The sequence below is a fragment of the Scardinius erythrophthalmus genome, assembly GCF_964197995.2.
Source record: "Scardinius erythrophthalmus genome assembly, chromosome: 12".
Lineage (NCBI taxonomy): Eukaryota > Metazoa > Chordata > Actinopteri > Cypriniformes > Leuciscidae > Scardinius > Scardinius erythrophthalmus.
The window spans coordinates 11,328,904-11,353,237 of record NC_138232.1 but is presented as its reverse complement, the minus strand read 5'-3'; the positions used below and the strand labels follow the sequence as shown (position 1 = coordinate 11,353,237).

The 24,334-nt window shown below is 37.6% G+C and overlaps 6 protein-coding genes across 9 annotated transcripts; 4 read left to right on the top strand and 2 right to left on the bottom strand.

Annotated features, from left to right (window-relative positions):
• Positions 1-598: 598 nt before the first annotated feature.
• ddi2 (DNA-damage inducible protein 2) lies at positions 599-8,012 on the top strand. 2 transcript variants are annotated; one of them, XM_081379868.1, is made up of 10 exons: positions 599-1,003; positions 1,585-1,711; positions 1,797-2,114; positions 2,207-2,333; positions 2,445-2,572; positions 2,809-2,937; positions 3,026-3,129; positions 3,547-3,739; positions 5,083-5,134; positions 5,387-8,012. In XM_081379868.1, exons 1-9 carry the CDS (start codon positions 866-868, stop codon positions 5,091-5,093), a joined length of 1,275 nt encoding a protein of 424 aa, XP_081235994.1. In that variant the 5' UTR covers positions 599-865; the 3' UTR covers positions 5,094-5,134; positions 5,387-8,012. The 2 variants fall into 2 exon arrangements, with proteins under 2 accessions (XP_081235994.1, XP_081235993.1); XM_081379867.1 differs by lacking the exon at positions 5,083-5,134 and having other exon boundaries at positions 614-1,003.
• A 534-nt stretch (positions 8,013-8,546) lies between these two features.
• On the top strand, positions 8,547-12,544 carry LOC308699225 (rho guanine nucleotide exchange factor 19). 2 transcript variants are annotated; one of them, XR_014031162.1, is made up of 12 exons: positions 8,547-8,832; positions 9,029-9,184; positions 9,312-9,388; positions 9,500-9,750; positions 9,866-10,026; positions 10,726-10,878; positions 10,987-11,116; positions 11,196-11,270; positions 11,424-11,516; positions 11,598-11,749; positions 11,858-11,997; positions 12,345-12,544. XR_014031162.1 is itself a non-coding variant. In XM_081379893.1 (12 exons), exons 1-12 carry the CDS (start codon positions 8,699-8,701, stop codon positions 12,385-12,387), a joined length of 1,587 nt encoding a protein of 528 aa, XP_081236019.1. In that variant the 5' UTR covers positions 8,547-8,698; the 3' UTR covers positions 12,388-12,544. The 2 variants fall into 2 exon arrangements, 1 of the variants encoding a protein (XP_081236019.1); XM_081379893.1 differs by having other exon boundaries at positions 11,836-11,997.
• On the bottom strand, positions 12,542-13,146 carry tomm6 (translocase of outer mitochondrial membrane 6 homolog (yeast); the record flags this gene model as incomplete). The annotated part of the gene is made up of 3 exons (XM_081379945.1): positions 12,542-12,701; positions 12,796-12,925; positions 13,052-13,146. 2 exons carry the CDS (start codon positions 13,144-13,146, stop codon positions 12,829-12,831), a joined length of 192 nt encoding a protein of 63 aa, XP_081236071.1. The 3' UTR covers positions 12,542-12,701; positions 12,796-12,828.
• Positions 13,147-13,235: 89 nt separating this feature from the next.
• Positions 13,236-15,980, top strand: uqcc2 (ubiquinol-cytochrome c reductase complex assembly factor 2). The gene is made up of 4 exons (XM_081379944.1): positions 13,236-13,572; positions 13,851-13,925; positions 14,195-14,264; positions 15,794-15,980. Exons 1-4 carry the CDS (start codon positions 13,435-13,437, stop codon positions 15,898-15,900), a joined length of 390 nt encoding a protein of 129 aa, XP_081236070.1. The 5' UTR covers positions 13,236-13,434; the 3' UTR covers positions 15,901-15,980.
• Positions 15,981-16,792: 812 nt separating this feature from the next.
• On the bottom strand, positions 16,793-19,291 carry tspo (translocator protein; the record flags this gene model as incomplete). Of its 2 annotated transcripts, none has more annotated exons than XM_081379934.1 (4): positions 18,960-19,255; positions 17,769-17,955; positions 17,490-17,628; positions 16,793-17,316 (listed from the first exon to the last, which is right to left on the bottom strand). In XM_081379934.1, exons 2-4 carry the CDS (start codon positions 17,939-17,941, stop codon positions 17,140-17,142), a joined length of 489 nt encoding a protein of 162 aa, XP_081236060.1. In that variant the 5' UTR covers positions 17,942-17,955; positions 18,960-19,255. The 2 variants fall into 2 exon arrangements, with proteins under 2 accessions (XP_081236060.1, XP_081236059.1); XM_081379933.1 differs by having other exon boundaries at positions 17,140-17,316; positions 17,769-17,942; positions 18,960-19,291.
• A 1,677-nt stretch (positions 19,292-20,968) lies between these two features.
• Positions 20,969-22,515, top strand: LOC308699248 (uncharacterized protein). Its single transcript, XM_081379920.1, has 3 exons — positions 20,969-21,405; positions 21,652-21,786; positions 21,875-22,515. The coding sequence occupies exons 1-3, from the start codon at positions 21,321-21,323 to the stop codon at positions 22,396-22,398; spliced, it is 744 nt and encodes a 247-aa protein (XP_081236046.1). The 5' UTR covers positions 20,969-21,320; the 3' UTR covers positions 22,399-22,515.
• The last annotated feature ends 1,819 nt before the right edge of the window (positions 22,516-24,334 follow it).

Here is a 24,334-nt window from a genome sequence, read left to right as displayed (position 1 = left end):
AAAATCCTAAACTTTTTTTTCCCAGGAACACACTATTTGTATAAGGGCAATACAGCAGTATTTCAGTGTTACAGTTTTATCCTTAAAGTACCCTTAACTTTATATTTGACAGTCATTCCTCTTAATTATAAAAAAATAATAATTTAATTATATAATATTAATTAAACCTGCTGTGAAAACTATGATCTATATCCAATTAAGTTGTGCCGTAGCGCCCTCTACAGTACGGGATTTGATATTGTCACTTGCTTACTAGAATATTTTGTAGGGATATTAATGTATTTTAATGTACTTTGTGTGTTATTAGTACAGTTGCTTAATCAGATCTCGAAATAAAAAAATCTAAATAAATATGCATGCATGTAACACTGGTATAAAAGTCCGAAGACACATTGCACAAACTAGTATATGTGTACAATTTAATTACTTAAACATGTCTTTTATTTATTTTTACTTTATTTATATTGGGCTAATCGCTATAATTAATGTTATTAATTTATTTAATTTGATCAATTTAATTAAATGTATTAATTCATTCATTTATTCAAATATTCTATTAATTTATCATATCAAAATGCATTATGTTGTTTCTGACTTCCTGTCTCAGTAAGCTACGACACACGTAATCGGTTTACGGCAGTGGCTAGAGACTGAGCTGTGAAAAGGAAGTGAACGAATTCTTTATGAGCGAATTGTGTTGGCTTGGTCAGATGTTTTTTCATATGCCTAACTTTTTCATAACCAGATTTTACACAACGTTTTAACAGGACAGACGTCGTCACGTTTCCTGTAGCAAAACCCCGAAATAACGGCAGTTTCTGACAGCAAAAGAGAGAAGCAGTAACCGGGTTTGACCCCGAGCGCAATGCTGCTCACCGTGTTTTGTGCACCGAGAGACCGCTCGGAAACCACTTTCGCCCTGGAAGTGTCCCCGGAGCTTGAACTCAGGGATTTTTTGGCTCTTTGCGAACTTGAATCAGGAATACCAGCCGGGGAGATTCAGGTAACGTAAACATATTCCAAAAGTGTTGCAACAGTTAGTTAGCTACTATGCTAAGCGACCTGACTAAACAAATTAGTGCCATAGGTCCATGCTATTAATAGCATACTGAGCCTATGTCAACACTTCCAGAAAAAAACAAATCTGGAAAGATGAACAGGTCATAGTTGCGCAAATGACGAGCTTTTAGCAAAGCTGAACTATTTCAAAAAAACGTTTTTTTTGTTTGGTAAAGATGTATCCTGTCAGGAAACCATAATACACGGAATTGTGTGCTGTTTAAACGCATAACACGAACGAGTCTTTATTTGGCATGGGTGTGTTGGGTAACATGGTGTAGCAGATCAATCTTTCGATTTGAAAATTGAAAGAGAAACTTTGCCTGTACTCCCATTACATGGTGCTTGAACTGAAACTGTAAGTCAATTATTAGGCTATACAAACAACTTTAAAAACTATTCTGTGAGTTTGGTATTTTTAAGAATTATTTTGAAATGTAAAGGGATTTTGTAGGGTTTTTGACAAAAAGAGAATGTGCTGTGTTTTAACAAATTGAATAAAATGATGCAACCTTTGCTCTCCAGATCTCCTACGCAGAGCAGCCGTTACAAGATCCCACCCGAGCCCTAGGGAACTATGGGTTGAAGGATGGAGATGTGCTAGTGTTAAGACAAGCAGAGAGGTTACTTGGACAACAACCCTCAGTTCCAGGTAAACCAGCATAACTAGATATGCTTTAAAATGGCTTAAAGTGAGCTTATCGTGGCATTAATCATAATTAATCTTAATGTCTTAGGTCTGCCTCGCATCGATTTCAGTTCCATTGCTGTTCCTGGGACGTCCTCAGGCCAAAACAGACAGCACCATGCCCAGCGCCCCAGTGCCACCAAATCACGGCCGCCCCAAGCCACCACTCTAGGATCAGGCTCAGGCTCAGGCGCAGGATCAGGCTCAGGCGCAGGCTCTGGCTCAGGCTCAGCCCCAGCCCTTTCTCCCCAGGGATTGGACAACCCCGCCTTGCTACGTGACATGTTGCTGGCAAATCCACATGAGCTTTCGTTGCTGAAAGAGCGAAACCCTCCACTTGCTGAGGCTCTACTGAGTGGAGACCTTGGTAAATAAAAATGATGGGACCTAAATGCATCTATGTGGATGATTGAATGTTTTTTCCCAGAGTGACCGAATCATTTTTCTTCCCTTTTTCAGAGCGCTTCACCAAGGTGCTATTGGAGCAGCAGCAGGACCGAGCACGGAGAGAGCAGGAGAGAATCAAACTGCTGACTGCAGATCCTTTTGACTTGGTTGCTCAGGCCAAGATTGAGGAAGAAATCAGGTAACAAATAAGGGGTGAGATTATATGCACAGCAAAAACATGGTCTATGGCACATGGATCATAAAAAAAAATTTAAATAAAAGAATGCATGACATTATTTTACATTTCCAGACAGCACAATATTGAGGAGAATATGACCATTGCAATGGAAGAAGCACCTGAGAGTTTTGGCCAGGTGGTCATGCTATACATCAACTGCATAGTCAATGGACACCCAGTAAAAGCCTTCGTTGACTCAGGTAGTCAATCGTATTTTAAGATATCTTCTCAATAGGATATTGTTGAGTGCATTGTTATATTTTGCTTAAAGTAATGTCTTACTAAACATCATCAATCTAAATAGTTTTTACTTAATTTAGCATCCTATTTTCAGTCATACGCTTCATTTATATACTTGTTTGGGAATCCTTTTAATACTTGAGGTTTCTTTATATTATATTATATTATGTACTAATGTTTTATAATCCTTCTTTAGGAGCTCAGATGACGATTATGAGCCAAGCATGTGCAGAGCGATGTAATATCATGCGTCTAGTGGACAGACGCTGGGCGGGCATTGCCAAAGGGGTTGGCACTCAAAAAATTATTGGCCGAGTTCATTTAAGTATGGCATTTATTTAGACCTGCTCCTTTAATATGCAATATGCTATTAAATCTTATTATAATGTACGAAATATGTATTTTACACCCAGCCCAGGTGCAGATCGAAGGAGATTTCCTGCCTTGCTCTTTCTCTATTTTGGAAGATCAGCCCATGGATATGCTGCTAGGCCTTGACATGCTGAAGAGACACCAGGTCTGCTTGGGAACTTTGGTTCATAGCCAATAAAGTGATCTATTTCCCGTAATGGAATCTGTTTAACTTTCCATTAAAGCAACATTAATGGCATGAAACTAACTTGAGGATTTTCCCATATTCCCTAGACACAGAGTTTAGCAACTTTGTCTGCATGCTATTGTCAGTCTGTGTACTCAGGAAAATATTTTATATCTCACTTAATCTTACAAATATAGCCTGACTAGCTTGTTAGCTATTTTTTTTCTTTCTATAATATTATGTAAACAATGATATTAATATTAAATATAATTTTATGTTCTGTTTTAGAGTAGATCACTAGTAGAAGTTTTTGTTTTCATTACTTGAGTTTGCAATGCCTGTTCTCTTCTACTTAGCGCCGTTCTATTTCTTATAACTTGATTTTCTCTCATCCAGTGCTCCATAGATCTGAAGAAAAATGTTCTCCTGATTGGGACGACGGGTACAGAGACACATTTTCTACCTGAGGCAGAGCTGCCCGAGTGTGCCCGGCTGGCATATGGACCAGAGGGACGAGAGGATACCCGGCCTGAGGAGATTGCAGATCGAGAACTGGCAGAGGCAATACAAAGATCTGTGCAGGACAGCGGTGAGATGCATGATATGTAGACCAAGTGATTGCATGGCTAATAGGTTGGAATAAAAGCTAGATTTATGCTGCCTTCACGTGCTATCAGAAATGTCCTACTTCTCAAGTCGTGATTACGAGCTTGTCGCATTCAAGCGCTTGGTTGTCAGAAAGAACAGGAATCATGGAGGAAGCCAGCTTTATTCTTGCCATATTTGGAAAATCTTATTAAAGCCAAAATGATATTCAGCATCCCATTCATTGATAAACATAAAAACATTCTATATCTAGATTCTGAAATTTCTCGCTGTGTATAAGATACACGATAAGCTTCAAATGAGAATTCATATATGTAAATATGCACTACTTTAACAACAAGATAAGGCGATGTAGTTGTTGTGGAAAAAAATAATAAAGAATACCTGTCACAGCAGAAATTGTTCTCCCCCCGCCATGTTTAAAGTTTATGATCCGCCCAGCTCGGGAACTTGGGTATCAAAATGATCCCTGATAATTTTGATGTCCCAGTGGTAAATATGACTTGAGTTCATGTCCAATTTTTGACTAGGAAACCTGTTTAATCTCTGTATTTAATTCCAATTACACATGAAGGCAGCATTAGATTTTAACACAAGGAATGAATACTCATCATTGGTTTATTGTAGAATTAAAATGGATTTCTTTGTTTAGGGATCAGAAGAATTTAACAAAACAATTTTTGTATAGTTTGTTTATCTTGGTTGCAAAACAGAACCACTCACCCAGTTCACAAGGTGGTGTTCATTTTTATATATATATATATAAGAAATCAATAGTTTTTGATTGAGCAAGGACAATTAATCGAAAGTGAATTAAATTCAAGCTGTTCTGCTGAACGACAAAATTCCACAAAAATAGCACAACTGTTTTTAATATTGATGATGATAATAAAAATGTTTCTTTATCATCAAATCAGCAAATTAGAACGATTTCTTAAGGATCATATAAGACTTGAAGTTTTTATTTTTTTTATTGTAATAATATTTCACAATATTGAGGAATACTGAGGAAACATGAGTTAAAACATGTTTGGACATTGGCTCTTCAGAATGTATTCTTCAGTTTTAACATTGTCACTAGATAAAATAAAAAATATGCTGTTTATAGCTGCAAATACTGTAATTCATGTTCATATGGTTCATGTTGAAGTTCATGTTTATACAGATTACCCTTAAATAATGTGAGTTGAACACCACCTTGTGTAGCTTATGTGATTGATAAGGGCATGCCTCTTTTTTTCTCCTTTTCTCTGGATGTGTTTTTGCTAATTGTTTGCCTCTTATTGCATGAAATGTGTGGCGTTTGTGTGCCCTAACTATGAGCAGGACAGAACTGATGTCATATGGACAGACAGCTGGAGAGGGCTCTACCTACCAGGTACTACAGTCACAGAGGGAATATTTCATTAGCCTAATACAATATTTGACCCAGTAAATATTAGACACAATACATACATTGGTACGCACTGGAACAGCCTTCATTTTGTGAGTAATTTCTTGAAATACGTTCAACTTTGCCTGTCTATGATGCTAACTATTTGGCATGGTTTGCAGTGTTTGCTGAATTTGCATGGTTTTATATCACCTATATGTAGACTTTCAAGTTCATCAGTTACTGTTTCTCTCTCAGATATTGAAGATGGAAAAACTACCTCACCACAATCCCTGCCATTTAAACCTCTCAACCAACCCACAACATCGTCAACCTCAAATCATCCCCACAGTCTCACCCTAGATCGTTCCAAATCTGCCCCAGCCTCTATAAACCAGGGAGCGTCCCCAATTGAAATTCCCACATCGATTGAATCCTCTCCACTTCAGTCATTAAAAGTTGGTGAACCCTCTCCAGATCCCTCTGATGACACCTTCAGATCTCAGTCCCAAGGACTGGCCGATTCAACATCATCTTGCTTGCAGACGGATGCAGATGCTCCCATCCCAAGAACTCTTCCCTCTCAGGAACCATTCTCTAGTACTGTGCCCGAGGACAATAAAGTGACTGGTGACATCATTTCAGGAGATTCCGGCAGTCCAATGGACACGGTTTTGGGGAAAAATATCACTTCCTCTGGGACTGTAGCAGCAGAATCTCCCTTTATTCTTTTTAACCCAGGCTCTCAGACTCTAAAACTGGATCAGGAAGTGGACATGGATGTTTCTTCCAATGCAAAACCAGAAACTGGCCATGACTTTCCTGATCAGTTCCAGAGAGACCAAGGTAGTGTGATTGAAGATGTTTCAGGGGCCCAACCACAATGCATGCCTGTTCCAGATTTTAGCCTTGAACCCTGTCCTGCTGAACCAGCCACTACTTCTGTCAATTCAGACACTGAAAAGAGAGAAATACCCTGTGAAAGAGACCAGCCAGAGTTAGATAACATCCCTTCCTTGGCTCAAGCCCTTAAGGAGCTCCATAAGCTTCTGATGTCCAGCAGTTGGCCAACAGTTTCTGGAATGAATCCTGACCCTAATGCTACAGCATCAAGACAATATGTTGATGAGGTGGACCAGGATCATGCTGCAAGAAACCGAGCCACTCTGAACCCAACTATTGACACATCCTCTAATACTGCCACAACAAAGGAGGGAAGTGTTGCCAAAGCTGAATTTACTTCTCAATCAGTTAGGGATACTCTAGACGTACCGAGCAATCCAAGGCACACAGAGAACCAAGCTTCTACTCCGGTAGATCCCATAGTGGAACAAACGATTCAGCACCCTAATGCAGCTGAAAGAAATTGTGCCCTTGTTATTGAGGAAGGTTCTGGGCCGGTGACCGCTTCTTCCCAGGGAGATCTTGAGCTCCCTGAGGGCCAGCAAGTGCAGGACATTGCGGACGAAAACCCCTCAGGCATTGACATCTCAGCTGACCTGTCTCAGCAGCGCCCCCTTTCTGTTACAGCTGGCATATCAACCAATTCCAGTCAAGGGCCATCTCCTCAAACTCAAGCGACTGCGGCGGATCCTCCTTTCCTTGGAGACTCACAGGCCTCGATGGGACAGTTTCCATTAGAGCACATTCAGAGGATCCAGGCGTCAGGGTTCTCCGCTCGTGAGGCTGCCTTGGCACTGGAACAGGCTCAAGGCAGCGTGGAGCTTGCCTTATTGGTGCTGCTTGCAAGAAAGATCACTGTGCCCACTTAGACTCTAAATCAACTTTTAGGGGTGGCGTCAGTCAACATATGAGCCTTTTTCATCCTGTGGTTTTCCTTTAGCAGTCCTCATTGTCTTGTACTTGATGGTCTTATTCTGGCTCTCTACTTTGCCAACATACATAATGTTTAAAAATAGATATGCGAGAAGCTGGCCATATTTCTCTTTCAACAGAACGATAAAGTCTGTGCAGTCTTTTTAAAGTTTTGCATGTTGCCTCAATAGTTCGTAATGGATTGTTGATTTTATTGGTTTGGTTTGAATAAATTTGATAAACTGTCAGACAATTTACAGGAATATGAATAGTTTACATCTGGTGGTGGGGCTCTGTAATGAAATGAATGTGGCAGAAATAGACCTGTTTCCTATCTTCCAACAACTGCATGGTTTTAGATCTCAAAATTGATTTATGTGCCTGATGTTTACTGACCTTACTCAGAATCTTCTGAAGCATCTTACTAAATTTATTTTGTTTAAATGTGATCGGAACAGATAGTAAACCGGTAAAGCACCAATTTCACAGTCCTTTTCCCAATTTTAATTGGCGATAATGTTCAAGCTGAGGTTATTTTCTCTTTAATAACCATTTTATTTAATAGTTGCCAATCCTGTATAACTTGACATGTTTTCTATAGGTTGCCTTTGGAAATTATATTGTAGACTTAAATACCATAACCTTTTGTGTTCATAGTCCATCCTTGAACAATATTGTCAGTCTATTATCAGTAGTATTTCTTTGTATCAAATTCATGATGTTGTGGTCGTGTTTTATATTGTGTTTTCCATTAAAATGAAATTGACAGGAAAAAGTTGTTCTACAGGAAGAGTTACCCCCCCCAATATGCCATCAGGGCAGCAACCACTACATTTTGTTGGGAAGTCTGTTTTATTCTCTTATTTGTTGTCCCTTGTCTAAACACTTGATTTTGGTGTAAAGTCCTGATGTGCCCTCTCCAGCTGTCTTTGATCTTTTGTCGTGTCTACCCTCTTGTCATTTTTGTAATCTCTGGGTCATATATCAGTTGTGTTCATTCTATTTGAGAAACTCAGTTTCATCTTGTATACAGTTTAAAAACCAAATAAAAGGAAAAAGTGGTTCTTATATTTCAAGTGTGAAGTTGTGCTTTTTAAAATGATTCAAGTGTAATAATTATTTGACAGCACTGATGTCGAAAGTGTAAAAGAAAAATACGGACTAAGCATAATACTAGCATAAACTGCTTACGTGTGTCACTGATTCATCTTTCATAATAATAGGGTGATTCTCACAATGAAGTGTTTTGGTTAAATTTGACCTTAAAATCATAATATATACCTTAGAACCATATATTATAGAAGAAATATTAATTTGAATTCAATTTTATATTAATATTAACTATTTCATTCAGAAAATAAAGCAAGTTTTTATTTAGTTGCACATCCTAGCCTATTTATATCCACATTCACTGTCATGTTCTTATTACAGTAATGAGATGCTAATGAAAATCTCGATCCCACTATTTCATAAGAAGACATGACACTGAGACACGGCATTACATTTTCTTTATTGTTTCTTTAGATTCAGCCAATAATAAAGTAGGCTGATCTTATTCGCCAAAGCAACGCCCAATTAAACGCAGCAAAATTGTTTGTGGGAAATTGGACAGGTGAGGATGCTCTTCTGAGTCAATTAGACCCAGACAGATATTAATCCAGTGGTTTGGAAAGTACTCCAGTGTCGAATGAGTATAAAAGAGATATTTTACTGCGATAATTCAAAGTTTAACTACGCATAAAACCGCGAGAAATCATGGAGAATGAGACAATCTGGGCCGACAGAGATGATGTAACTGAAGCACTAGATGCTGCTCGTCCCGGTCTGGATGAACAACACAGCCCTAAAACAAACGTGGAGGACTATGAAGCGTCTGTCGGGCTTTACTAGTATGTAATTAAATTAATAATACTATTTAATTCGTTTGTTTCTCTGTTGTTCTGACATGACCTAATATCATAACTATTCCTATCCTAACCTATTGTTTTATTTCTTATTAGCCGCCTACCTCGCAATAATCTTTTTTAAAAGCTTCAGATGGTGCTTCATTTTTACCTCTTTTTCATTTTTACCTCTTTTCCTTAGTGCATCTCAAGGGCTGGCTGAAGCTCTTAGATCTGTTGCAACCTCACGGTTATTGAGCTTCATGGGGTTTTCTCTGCCCATTTCACCCCTTTTCTCTCCGAAGAGCTCCAGTCTGGAATCATCTGACATGAACTGTGAGGAGAATGAGATGAACAGGTAACATTTATGATGCACAAAATGATAATTCAGGCATCCAGTATTATCAAAATGTAAATGTATGTCTGTACATCAGTTTTGCACAGAAACAAAGCAATTAAGCATTTAAGCATTCTTCTCATTTCAGGGCAGATGCAACTGAAGTCAATGCACAACAAGAGGAAACGTATGTTGCCAAGTTTGAATCCGAGTACATCAACAGTTGTAAGTTTACTGATGAATCTTGCAAAAACTGTCAACCAGATGCTGTAGCTGGGTCACATTTGATAGTAGCATCAAATATTGCTTTCATGTGTTCCAATTTTGTTTTCCTAGCTGTCCCTTTATATCAGGAGTATTGGATGAGGGCTGTGAAAAAGGATTTACACAGAGCAAAGCACACAGCACTTTCAGAATTGGTGTCATCGGTGTGTCTTCAAGGTCTGAAAACTCCTCCTCCTTTAAGGCCAACTTCTGTGTTGAGTCCACCAGGACTACATGCTAAGCCATACGCTCTATGGCAGGAGTTACCGCAAGTTGAGTATCGTCTGAAGTCCCTCAGTGCGCGGGAGATCCAGCTTCAGGAGGTGTATATTGCAGGATACCTACAAGACTGCTGCATGCTTGCAAAATGTTACCTTGGTCTGATGTCTACTGTGAAGTTACACTACTCATCCCTATGTTTTTGTGATTTCGGGCTAGGCCATGTTTGAGCTGATTGTGTCAGAGGCCTCGTATCAGAAGAGTCTGGTGGTGGCACTGAATGTGTATCAGTGCTCAGCAGAACTCAAACAGATCCTCTCCCGTGTGCAGCATCATGTTCTGTTCTCCAACCTAAAGGATGTCTGCAGAGTCAGTGAACGGTAAGGATACATGCTTGGATATATAATACAACACAACACAATTATGTATATGAAAGATGCATTATGCTGCTTTCACTTGATCTCACTGATTGCCAAATATAAATTTCTATATATCTAATGATATAAAAAAATAAGTACAAATTTTATGTGAAAATGCTTATTTAATAGTATATTAATCTAACGATTTATATAGACTACCATTACTTTTTTTTTTTTTTTTTAATTCAGCAAGGCTATATTAAATTGTTTTAAAGTGACTAAATTTTGACTAAAGTGACAAAATAATTCTATTTCAAATAAATTCTGAACTTTCTATTCATTGAAGAATCCTTAAATCAAAGAATGTAAAGAGAAATGTTTCAACTGTTTTCAACATCGATAATAAGAAATGTTAATTGAGATTCTAAAGGATCATTGACACTAAAGACTTTCGTCATGGCTGCTGAAAATTCAACTTTACAATCACAGGAATATATTATAGTATATATTTAAATATAGTTTTAAATTGCAATAATATTTCACAGTATTGTTTTTGCTGTATTTCTAATATAGTGGCTGCTGAAAAATCTGATTTGCAAAATTACATTTTCAAATATTTAAAATGGGGAAATAATTTGCCTTTTCTTTTTTGTAACTGTGTTTTCGATCAAAGTGTGTGTGAAATCATAATGCAATATTACTTTATTTGGGTTTATTTAGGATTCTGCAGGAGCTGGAGTCCCATCTCAGGCAGGATGTGGTGATGTCACGGGTTGGTGATATTGTTTTGAATCACCAGAAAGACTTCCAACAAGTCTATGTGCCGTATATCACCAACATGATGTACCAGGAGGCCCTCATCACTCAGCTGCTGTTTGTTCCATTTGAATGTTTATTCCATATTGAACACATCATTCAATTTAATATTATAGCACTGGCATGGTAGCGTTCCAATTACCATTTTACACTTCCCTTTACCAGGCAGGGCAACAAGAAATTTCCATTGATCCTGAAGAAACTAGAGAAAGATCCACAATGCCAGAGACAGACGCTCAAATCTTTCTTGATTCTTCCTTTTCAGAGGATCACACGTTTGACACTCTTACTTGAGGTTAGGGAGATGTGTACTCTTCAGAGAAGATACTGTCAACATCTTTTTGTGAACATGAATTGTTTGTGTTTTGGTTTAGAACATCCTCAAGCGAGCTAAAGGTGTTTATCTTCATGTCTCTAATTTGATGGAAGCCATTGAAGCTGTACGTAAGGTAGGCTGTCATGCTTTGCTTTCAAAAAAAAAAAAGAGGAAAGTCAGTTGATCATGCAATTGTGAGGAAAAAGACAGAAGTCACAATTACCTTTTTTCTTTTTTTATTCCGTGGCATTAATACATTTGTAATTTCATAAATCTGATTATGTAGATAGTGGAGGAGTGTGACCGAAATGTCGAACAAATGAAGAGGACGGAGCTGCTTGTTTGTTTGGACAAGTTAGTGGATTTCAGAAATGTCAAGGTATAAAATCTTAATGTACAGGTAATTCTTATTTTTCTGCTGTCATATTTTTAAACCCGTTTTCTTTCTGTTCTCAATCAGTCCATTCCATTAATCACCAGAGGGCGTCATTTGATTCAAGAGGGAACTTTGAAGCAACTAATTGTTGGTGGCGATAACAAAGTCTCTGCAGTCTCTCGCAAAGATGTATACATTCATCTCTTCAATGATCTTTTGCTCCTCTCTGTTAGAAGGTATTATCTGGTGAAATGTTTTTGTAAGTCTGTTTTATGTTAAAGTTTTGATATCCAATGTTATTGCTACTTTACACTCCACTCAGTGGACACAGGTTTGTTGTGCAGGACCATGCACTATTTCCTGATAATGTGCGTGTAGAGGAAATCAAAACCACTTTGGGACTACCCGCTGAGTCCCTCCTGCTCCATCTGCCCAAGAACCGCAATAGGTCTTCCACTGCCCTCATATTGGCTGCACGCACACGGTAACTTTCACTACACCATATATAATCCATTGCCAAGACTACAAGTATGAGGGTTGGACAATGAAACTGAAACACCTGGTTTCGTCTCCCATTACGTTGTGTGGATTGCAATATTTTATGTACGGCTGTGCTATTGCTCAGCTAATTCACACTCTGCTCTGACAGAATGTAAAATCAGTGAAGATATAGACGTGAAACCTCCAACACACTATATTGGCCAGTGTTTCATTGTCCAGCCCCTGTTTTTATTATCTTGAGCACTTTATTTTGAGTGAACAGTTTGGTTTGAAAAATCTCAATTCTTGTGTAAGGTAATATCTAAAACGGTAATACTTATGTCTCCTCAGGTCAGAAAAAGAGACCTGGATCAAAGTTTTGTCTTCAAAATAAGGGATTGCAAGTGTGGAGATGCTACGTAAAAGGGTATCAAAATATGCATTGTAAAGTGCTTTAACAATATAAATTATAATGGATTTTTTAATTTTCTAGAATATTGTTGCAATAATGTTTTATTTTATGTATTCATGAATAAACTGCTGTTGGCAAATGTTTCAACGTGATCTTTATTTCAACAAAACACAAAGTAAACAAGAAATCTACAATTGTAATCATCCATTTGCTGGGATTTATTCCCTTAAGTGTCGAATGGGCTTGTTCAACAAGACCCACTGTAGAAAATGTCTCTTCTCCCATTTCAGCACCACCTATTTTGAGAAGAGAAAATAAAGGAGTTAAGAATCAATGTTTTTGAAGGGTAGAGGTGAACAATGCTTTCAAGTTTGTTTTTTGCTGTTTCACCTGTAAATCCTTTTTGTCGTTGTTGCTCGGGAGCTACGTGATTGGCTGAGGAGACATTAGGTCGAAATCGGAGAGGTTTCTTGCGACCCAAACACCCGCTGCAAATAATCCCAGGTTTACAAGGAGATTCCTGTAACAATGAAACAAAAGGGATCACCACAGATGCTGGCAGGACATACATTTGAACATCACTTCGAGTACAGGAGTTGTACGCAGCAGTGCTGTTTGTGTCAGAGCATTTACAACAGTAACAAACCTTCTAAAGTCATTTCTGTCCGCTGCAAAACGGCAAGCTGTGCTTATCCAACCCATGACGCCACCCGATTGCCCATCAGCTTTCTTTCCGCTCATTTTATTCGGTACTAAATGATTATTTTAGTATTAGCCGAGCAAGCAGAGGGTCTTTGAAATTACCTTGAGATTTCTACGGCAAACCACGAGGTTAACAGAATGGCTCTACGGATCCTCAACTGGGACAAACCGTATTTAGAGACGGGCAATTTGCCCTATAAGGGATCAATTTTGAAACGCCGTATCGTTTGACCCTCCACGGCTTCCAGTTTTCAGCACAGTGCAGTTGTGAAACACCCTTCTTATACTGTCTATGGAAACACCACCTACAATTCCTGTACGTAAAACATGTCTGCCACCAGATACCGTCGATTTCTAAAGCTGTGCGAGGAATGGCCAAAGGACGAATCAAAGAAAGGGCGAGATTTAGGAACATTTTTACGCCAAAGAGTCGCTAGTGCTTTCCGGGAAGGCGAAAATACACAGGTATGGGATTTACTAAATGAATTACTGCACGATTTACCCTTGTTGCAGACCTTGCCAGTTAGACAAGTCAAATGTCATCTTTCATATTACGGGCGTTCATCAGACTGTCACTAACATGTTATGTATCGGGATAGAGGAGTTATTTCTACAACATGTACTTGAAGTTTTTTTTTTCTTGTAAAGATTCTTAATAAAAATTCTCGTAAGCAACAATACAAATATCTTATGCAACATTGCCTATATATGTTACATATAAGTTGTCTTGTGTCTCAATTTAGATTTCAGACCCAGAGAAATGTGATCAGCTGTATGACAGTCTGGCTCGCATCAACAGTAATGTGTACAAAGAAAAGGTGAGTGAAATTTCTTAAAGGATTTTCTAGATCTAAGTTTATATTTCTATAATCAGATTTACTTAAACTGGCCTGTCTTCTTGAGAAATGTTGTATTTTTGTGTATCTTTACAATCTTCATAGCTCGCATATTCTGTGGAGACTGGAATATTTATTGTCAAAACATCTTTCCTCACATTTTTGTAGAATGTCTTTCATTCAGTTGATTTGACTGACACAAACCTTAGTTTGACGACTTCAAAAATATTTTTGTCCCTTTTTTTTTTTAGTTTCCACGAGCAAAAGATACAAGTTTTACAGGTGTGACAGTGGAAGAGTGCCGAATACTATTGGCAACAGGTGAGGATTTAAACTTTATCCTGTGATGTCAAAGCTGAATTTTCAGCATCATTACTCCAGTCTTCAGTGTCACATGATCTTTCAGAAATCATTCTAATATGATGATTTGATGAATTTAATGTGTCCATGTCAAATGCTTTAATTTCTTAAAAAAAAAATCTTATAGATATATATCTTACTGACCCCAAACCTTTTGAGTAGTGTAGTGTATATAAAGATTTGTTTAAATCTTAAGGGCACACTATGTAACTTTTTTGCTTTAAAAATAGCACAAATCTCTATATCTATGTTATATATATTTTTTTTAGTTGTGTACTTACATTATCCCGACTGTTTCCAACAACTTTCAAACCAGAAATTTCAATGTAATTCAAAGACACGGCACGTTTCTTTATTTCCGTTTTGTCGCAGTCAATGGCGTCATATCCGCGTTGTCCCTGGTTTCCGCTCGTACTGCCATGGTAACCAGAGCTATGAACCAGAGCCGTCTGATAGTAACCAAGGCGACAGACGTGGACAATGTAGTTCGCAATGTCTATTTGCACGCTGTTGTTGTTTCGTTCAAACATTATGGACCATGGCAGGCAGACCTGACAAAAGGAAAACTAAAACGAGAATCAATATCAGTGCGGTGTTTTCGAGATGCCTAGAGCTCCACGTCCGAGACTTCCACCGCTCCTACATGTACTTTATTAAACAGGTGAGCACATTTACATAAAACTAATCAATGTTATATAGTTCAACGATAAAATGTTAGAATATGATCTGTATGTCATTCTAATGTTGATCTAGTTTACTGCTAGTCTCATACAGACAAACTAACACAAACATTTCAACACATTCAAATGCAGTTTAGTGTGATAGTGTAATGTTAGAAACAGCAAGTGAAACAGCGCTGCGTTACCTCACAAGTTTAATTTGTCTAATAAACTGACCTGTGAGTTGTAATTCTGCATTCGCGTGTAGTTCGGTAGAATGAAATGTCCATATTCCTTTTATATCCGCGGGACTCGCATTGCGTTTGGAGCTGATAGCTGTCTCTTAGCAATTCCGACCTGCTTCATATCACAGTCATGATAAAAGCATCGATGTATTCAGTCATCCATAAACATTATTAGATCGGTCGGCTTGACGTTGACGACAAGATCCATAATTCTTAGCAAATGTTGCGTCATCAACCTACGCCTTTGTTATTGTAAGAGGTTAGCGACCCCTAGCGGCGAAAAAAAATGACATACTGTACGTTTAAATGTAAAATACTAGTCTTTATTGACATTCAGTGTCATGTAGCATATCATTACCAAGTGAGAAGAGAAAACAATGGAGTATATTATTTTTTTAATTAGGGAGGAAACATTTTGTTATTGTTGCATTGTATTGTGAATTTTCACTATAATAGCAGTTCGTTTAGATCACCTTTACATTTCATGTCAAAGTAATGGTTCATTAGCTGTCATTTTTATGTGTTCTAGGATTTAAAAAGTGATTTGTATAATGTATTACTAGCTAGTTTATTTTGTCATTTGCAGGAAACATGCAGCAAGCAGATGAGGTAAAGAAGGGATTGTGGAAGACACTAACGGAGCGCTTCTCCTCTAAACCTGAAGATGGACCCCCTGAAAAAACTGAAAAATAATCATCATACTGTACAGATCTTATTCTTCTTAGCACTTTTTCAAATAAAACAATAAGGAGTGTATTTAAATCTTCACTTCTAACAACTGTAGCTCTCTTCATGTTGGTGGTTGAACAGAAACTTCCAAGAAGTAAACGGACGGGTGGTTTCATTCGGAGAGCTTTATTAAAGTTAGAGAAATGTGATCATTCAGGAAAAATAATATTAAGTTTCATATATTATTACTTGCATATTATTTCTCTTGAATCCATTAGGAAAATAAATATTTTTTGTATTTACCGTGAAACAACCCAGTATGTTTTGGATAAAAAGCCATGCTGAATTATGTACATTCTTTAAATTTCCCTTAAGACTATGTATTTTTTTCTAGATGGTTGAATCATCTGTTTTGCATATGTAGTTGTGGGGGGTTACGGTAGGTTCACTCAAAAAAATCTTTATTCAAATTACTAAAAAAGAAAAGAAAATCAGACTTTTGTCTTCATTACTTCTCTTAACATAATTCGGGGTTATATATTTATTCCTTAAAGCCTAAAGTAAAACAATGTCTTTAATTTCCATTTTAACAATCCAGCATATTTTATTGTGAATTTGTAAATTGTGAACAAATTTTGTGCAATTTGTAATTTAGGATTAGGATGAAATGACAGCAGTTTACTAATAGAAAGTTGCATAGACAAGTGAAGTAACAAAGCGGAGTGCACACTGGTGAATTTTCTGGCAGATATTGATAAAATGGCCTACGCCATGGGAAAATATGTTCATAAAAGATAGATGATAAAAAGCTACCCTGCCTGACCACCACCCTTTCACAGCCGCAAAGGTTTGTGACCAGACCTTGGTGTTTGGAATAAAATCTATGTTGTAACTGAATTTCCTTTCAAGAAACAGAGTCGTTAAAAAGTTTTTTATTTATAAAAGTAGGCAAGAAGACAAACAAACATTTTATTTTATTATAATTAAACATTTTAAGTTGGAATAACCTATAAACTGATCTGTGTAAAATGCTGAACTTAAGTGAAAAAATTATGGAAGCATTAGAACATTCTCATTTTATAGCCTTTCCTGCTCTTATAATTAAGACATGGAACATTTTCTGATATTATAAACTTGTAAGTAAAGTTTTTTTTTTTTTTTAAATCTTCATTAAGTAGTAACTTCAAATGGCCAACAAGCAAAATAAAGTAGTTTTCTAGTCAGCTGTGTTAGTTAGAGAGGTGTTAGTTTTTATTGGCCTCTTTAGTCGTCTTTTTTGGGATCTGGATTGTCTCTCCAAATGCAGTAGTTGAGGCAGGTAGCTAGGCAGAGCCAGGCCATGTATGGTACCATGAGCAGTGTTGCAGTGCGGCTGACGGGATACCAAGACACCATTGTGGCTGCCACTGTGCCACTCAGCAGCACTAACTCTATCATCGCCTAGACATGAGAGAGCAACAGAAGAACTGTACTATAGAGACTCAGTCAAGCATGTCTTCACAAAAATCTGATACTATCTCATAGCTATATGCAGAGAAACTGGTCCTGGTTTCCCTTCAAAGTAATTTAACTGAACAATATGATTTTTGAACCTCAAAGTAATAATGTCTCACCAGTTTAATTTTGTGTGCTCCGAAGAAGATGGGAGTCCAGGCCCAATTAAGTGCCAGCTGCAACCCATAGAGCCCCAGTGGCACCATTGCATCCTGGCTGAAGCCTCCAAGCTCTTTCCACACAAGGTATGAACCGTAGCTTTAAAAAAAAAAAAAAAAAAAAAATTCACACCATCTGAAGGTTTTTTTAGTTACTTATTAACTTTTAAACTTAACTTCCTTCAAAGCTTTTAAATGCATAACTGACAGATATAGTTAGTGGCCACTGTTTGAACTAACCCCATGCCAGTGTAGAGAGTGGTCCACACCACCGGAAAGGCAGCATTAGGTGGCCTCCATGAGGGTTTATTGAGCGTGGTGTACCAGGTCTTCACCTCTTTCCGTGTGATGAGACCTCCAAATATCCCACCAACGTGTGGCAGGGCAGTCAAACTCAGCAAAGGAATCCACATCCTTTCAATGCAAACTGGTAAATTAAGATTTCTAAGCAATTGCCTATCTACATACACATTGTTTTGGTGTAATTGCTCTGCACCTCCTTGTCTGTATAACAAGTCTGATAGCTTATCTCCACAGCATGCGAGTCAAGGAGGACAACAGTAGCTTAGGGCTCATTAGAAGTAAATTAAGGACATTAGCTTTCAAAAAATGCAATCATACAACATTAGCTTGATGCAAAATAATAATAATATGTAGTAATTAATATATAGGCCTATAAAAATAAGTTAAATAAGTGAAACATTCAAATATAATACTATTTTGCTATAGCTATTGGGTAAACACACACAAATTGTTACACTTTATTTTACAGTATGTGCACTTAGGCTACAGTGTAGGCTATTTACCTAAGAAAGTACTAGGTAATATAAGGCAACTACATGGGTTAAGGTTCGATAGGCTCAGGGTTAGTACCTAGTTTTATCCAGTTATTACAGTTACTAAAATAAATACATAGTGTGTACACGAGGAACAGAACTGTAAAGTGCTAACAAACAATTGAATACAAATAATAAACAAAATTTTAAACGTAAATATGAACCGCGTTCTAATTAAATGCCTGTTTGGCGAAAGTTGTCACATTTGTTCTTAATAAAATAGGCGCTTTTTTTTTTTTTTTTTTTTGCTTAAAAATCTAATTTGAACAAACTTCCAACAATGGAATAATATAATCAAACGTAAGAGAGATTTGGTTCATGCCAGTTCAGTTTTCGCGTCCTGCGAAGGAAGCGACTCCACGCACGGGTAGCCTATGCCTACTAAAACTGTGTCGAATATTATATATAGACAGTATTCTTCCTTTCGTGCAAACAGCGTGTGACTTTGTCGCAAAATGTTAGTCACGCGCTCAACAGAACATTATTTAACGCGCGCTACATATGGTGTAATTTTGTTTACAAACTGAAACGCCCTTATTAGAGTAAAGCAGTTGCGTGTTGTATTTGTACTAAATAAAAACATTGTTGTTTTTACCTGACAGGTCGAAGAGCTGTTCGGTGTTATGTGAGGACGAGAGAAGTCTCGATGGCCTTCTATGACCGGAATGATCTTGAAATCATGATATAACTTTGTGTAACAGACAGTGGGCGTGCAAGAAGGACTATGCTGCTGTTCTTCTGTCGAAACAATGCTACTTAAACGTTGGCCACTAGAGCGAGTCGTGTAAATATCTGCCGCTCCCTCGTGTTGTGAAACGATCCCTCAGCAGAGCGCGAGCGCGAATTGTGTGTTCAAGAAGATCAACGCTGCGCTGCGCTGGATCATGTGTCAGTGTTTTTTTTTTTTTTTTTTTTTTAAGCCACTGTAGATACCACTGAAAATTAGCTTTTGATGTGTCAAATATCAAGTAGTCTGAAGGAGGTACCAAATCGAAGACGACAACAGAAACCCGTCAATGACATTGAAATAAATAAGATAGTTTAGAGTGTAGACGTAATATCTGTTGTGTAATTTTTTTGTACTGTATGGATTTAATGAATAATGTGCACGGAAAAATATTATGCAAATTAACACAAAGATCGGAACAGTTTTATGCCTGGGTAAGAAGAGCACCAAGGAAACGTGCACTATGCAGAATAGGCTACAGAAGATGACTCCCTCTCTAGGCTACTTCTGTGTTGAACAGACTGCTTCTTGAAAAAAAAAAAAAAAAATTGCTTTTTAAACCTTCCAAATGTTTTACCCGTAGAGATTTAACATGCACACTGCGACTGAGTGATTTTATGTTTATATCATATTGTAATTTATTCAAAACATTATTTTGATATACTGTGTAGCCTATCACAATTCTGTAGTAAATCAAAACTGACATTTGCTACAAGTTCATTATTTTAGCACAGTTATATGAACTCCCGTAGCTGTTTATTAATTTCCTTGTGGTCATGGCTTTATTAACAAGTGTGCCGTGTCTTTATTTTGTGAAAGCAGTTTCAACCCATTAAATTTCAGTTAGATGGATGTTTGCAATCAAGACCAATCTTGAAAACATAGGTTTAGCATGGGTTTAATCTCATGATTGATGACGACATTTTATTTAGTCACCGTAACACCGTTGGGACGTTTGCCATTAGGCTATATTTAAAACAATATCTTAGTAAAAACCAGTAGAACTTAAAAATAATAATAATAATATAGACAAAACTATATAGCCTATAGCCTAATTTGAAAGCTTAAGCCTATAGGCTACAAACTAGTTGTCATATTTGGTGAATGATTTTCTAAATGGATTACAGAGAAGCAGTAATTTATTAACTTGCAACAAATATTTCATATGCGTTTTCAAACCTTTTTTTTTTTTTTTGAAATAGCGATGAAAATGAAAAATCATGAAAGATTGGTAAAAACCTCAGTTTGTTTTCATGCCAAGAGTTCAAAAGATATCATCCATTATTTTTTTTTATTTTTTTTGAGGAAAAAAAGGTCTGAAAATGTTTTAAATATATATATAAAAATTATACTTCATTTGTGATGCAGCGGCGAGCTATACCGTCCGCGTGTGTTTGTTAGAGATTGAATTCTAATAAAAAAAACTGCCTATACCAGTTGTGAATAGGATGTCTACTTCATAAATTGTATGAATATTATGGAAATATATGGTTCAGCAGATCACTCAAAAAACCATGGAAATGGAGGGGCCCTTATGGTCAGTAATGAAGCTTGGCCGCCATCTTGTGAAAAGTTTGATACTGCGCCCAAACAAAATCTTACTGAAAGCTCATTTTTTGAGATATCAACCTAAAATTTGGAACACAACTTGTTCAGATTATTTTCTTTGATTATCTCGCAATTTTAGAGTAAAACATGTTTAGTAAAATAAATATTTTATATAAAATATAAAAATATATTTTTTACATTTTCATAGGCCTAAACAAACTTCTAAAACTTATTTTCTATTTCACTTTCATAATTTCATTAACTTTCACTTCTACAATAATATGCTACGCGTCTTCTTTAAAACAAGACCAACCTTATGTCTATATTCCAAAGCATTCTTGAATTACAACCATTTAAGTTTGGATAGTGCATTTTCTTGTCTATGCAATAAAGGGGTTCATTTTGGCAGTGATGACTGAAAAAAATGTATTCCTTTTATTGTCTACATCTGTATATGGTGCAAATGCATTTTTTGGGTTGTATTTATACATCATTTCATCTCCTGCCACTGCAGGAATTACAATAAAGCCACTTTGATTTGGCAGCCGTTTAACCTTTATGACATCATAAGGGAATTCTACGGAATGCTTCTTTTAAACATACTAACAGCAGGTGAAAGACAATCTCAGTTGAACACATTTGACTTAAAAGAGCCATTTTTGCACGACTATCTACTTTTCAATGAATTCCTATGACTGTTCCCTTACCGGTCTGGAGGATGAGCAGTCTTCTTACATTCCACCACCTCAAATAGGCCTGAATAATGGTAAGAGAACATGATTTCCCGCTTAAAGTGGTTGATTTAAATCAAACCAATTATCAAGCATAACCTTACAGGCCCGTAACCAGCTGATTTTGACAGAAAAAAATAATTTTCATTCAAAATGCTGTGCAATAAATTGTATATGAATTATGATAATGACATTTTTGAATAATATTTCATACAACATCAGTTAAATCTGATTTAAATATTTTTACTTGTTACATTAAATTACACTGTGTAATATTTAAGGACTCCCCACGACCCAAAATGACTTCATGGCACCTCCATCTCCACCTCCTCCCTATTACAGAGATGTGGAGGAATCTACGGCCCTTCCAAGATCTGATGCGATTGAGACCCACTGTGGTGTTATCACGCCTGAAAGTAATTTCCTAACATTAATATCACACCAATGTTGCAGTTTAGCAGTATAGAGGTGATAGATATATTTGCTTATGTTTTTTATGTTTAGATTTGATCTGGGATCCTCCAAATCTTAAGGAGCTTGGTCCAATGAAATTGGTAGGTGTTTACAACCTTCCACCAGCCTTCTGGCCTGCCAGCTTAAAGGATAGGGTGAAGAATCTTGGCATTGATGTGGATGGGACAAACAGAGCTGATGACAGCAGCAACATAAAGAATCCATCCTCCTTATATGATATGATTGAGGACCTTCTTGAAGATTTGAATATCTCGACACCTTCCCATCATGCAAATGAGGATATTTTTGACATATTAGGCCTCTCTGTTGATGAACATGGGCCGACTGAGATTGCTGCCATTACTGAGGGAGAGGACAAGCACGAGCTGTCTCTCAGCCCTGGTGTCATGGAAGCAGCAGCCACTGATTCTGATGAACTTCTGTCTTATTTCCCAGGCTCAAGAAAGAGAAAGAGGGCTTTTTACTCCGGCAATGAGTTCTTTTCTGCTGCTGCCGAGATGCATGATGATTTTGAGCTCTCTGAGCCTCCACATTCAAAGCCTCGACTCTTGTGAGACTGATGAAAGCACTGCTTTTTACGATTAAAGCAATGTCTGTGTCAATGTCAATGTCAGAAAATACTTAAGATATTTTACCTTTATGTTCAAATAAAAATATCCCAAGAACATGTTAAAAAATACAAGAATATTTGTATATGTATGTATATATATATATATAGGTCCCACTTTATATTAAGTGGCGTTAAGTATTGTACTTACATCAAAAAATAAGTACAATGTACTTATTGTGTTCATGTTGTATTGTAAAACACTTTTGCTGCTATTGAGGTGTGATACGGGTAAGGTTAGGGACAGGTGTGGTGGATTGGGTAGGTTTGAGGTGTAAGGGAAGGGTCAACTGTGTAATTAGGGCTCAAGCCCTGAAAGGGCGAAGGCCCTATTGTTTTCGGTAGGATTATTATTATTATTATTATTATTATTATTATTATTATTATTATTATTATTATTATTATTTTGTCAACCTTTCGGCCACTTTTGGGGCCCTTAACATGCTCGAAAACTCTTGAAACTTTGCACACAGGTCAGAACCCGCGGCCATCAGGGCCGGGCTGAGGCTGGTACCCGGGCGTGGCAGGGGGGCTCAACAGCGCCCCCTGGAACGGGATCCGAACACGTGTCCATAAATCAAACACGCTTGCATGTAATAATATGAAACTCGGTACACATATAGATCTCATCGGGCCGAACAACTTTCGTGCTCTAAGTTTTACGCCAGCCCAACAGGAAGTCGGCTATTTAGGGTTGTTTGGAAACGCATGCTGTGGAATTTAATGTACTCTTCCTAGGGAATTCATCGATTCGCCTCCAAACTCGGTGTGCATGAAGTCAAGACATTGAGGATGCTAAATTGCGGACGGATTTTTGATATCTCGAACGGTTTGGCCGTGGCGAGGAAACGAATTTATGGCGAAAAAATGAAACAGGAAGTGTGTTATAACTTCTGCATACATTAACTGATCTTGATGAAACTTCAGCAGTGTGTTCGTTGTAAGAGGCCGATCGCACAGATGTGACTATTGTGAGTCAAAGTTATAGCGCCACCAACAGGCAGCAGGAAGTACATCACTATTAAAATGCTTTGAAATCACTGTCTTATTTTTACCAGATTTGCTTCAAACTTTATGTGTACAATGTAGACACACGGCAGATGTAAACCTGTGAAAGGATTATTGATATCTTAGATACTGTTGCCGTGGCAACGCATCAAACTTTAATATTCTTTTTTTATGCTTTTGAGACTCTTAACATACTTGAAATTGCATGAAACTCGACAGACACATCACATTTATTATCCAGTAGACATGTGCAAAGTTTCAGAAACGGGCGTGGTGAGGGGCTCAGTAGCGCCACCTTTAGTCATAAGTGGGGGGGTTAGTTTTATCAACAGCAACAAAACTTGGTATGTGTATTGTTCTCATCAAGACGGACAACTTTCTAATTTACATGAACCATCTCCGACCAACAGGAAGAGAGACATTTTGGTTTGAATGTGGATTTTCTGAAGAATTTTCTCTCCCTCTCTCTGTGTCTGTGTGTGTGTGAGGGGAGGGGGGATTTGACTATTGCTTTTATATTGTTAATCAAGGTTTCAGGGGCTTTTGGGGTCCTTAACGTGCTCAAAAACTCTTGAAACTTTGCACACAGGTCAGAACCCACGGCCATCAGGGCCGGGCTGAAGCTGGTACCCGGGCGTGGCTGGGGGGCTCAACAGCGCCCCCTTGAACGGGGTTCTAAAACTTGATCCATATATCAAACACGCTCGCATGAATTAATATGAAACTCGGTACACATATAGATCTCATCGGGCCGAACAACTTTACCCCGGTCAAGTTTTACGCCAGCCCAACAGGAAGTCGGCTATTATGGGTTGTTTGGAAAACGCTTGCTGTGGAATGTGAAATACTCCTCCTAGAAAATTCACCGTGTCCCC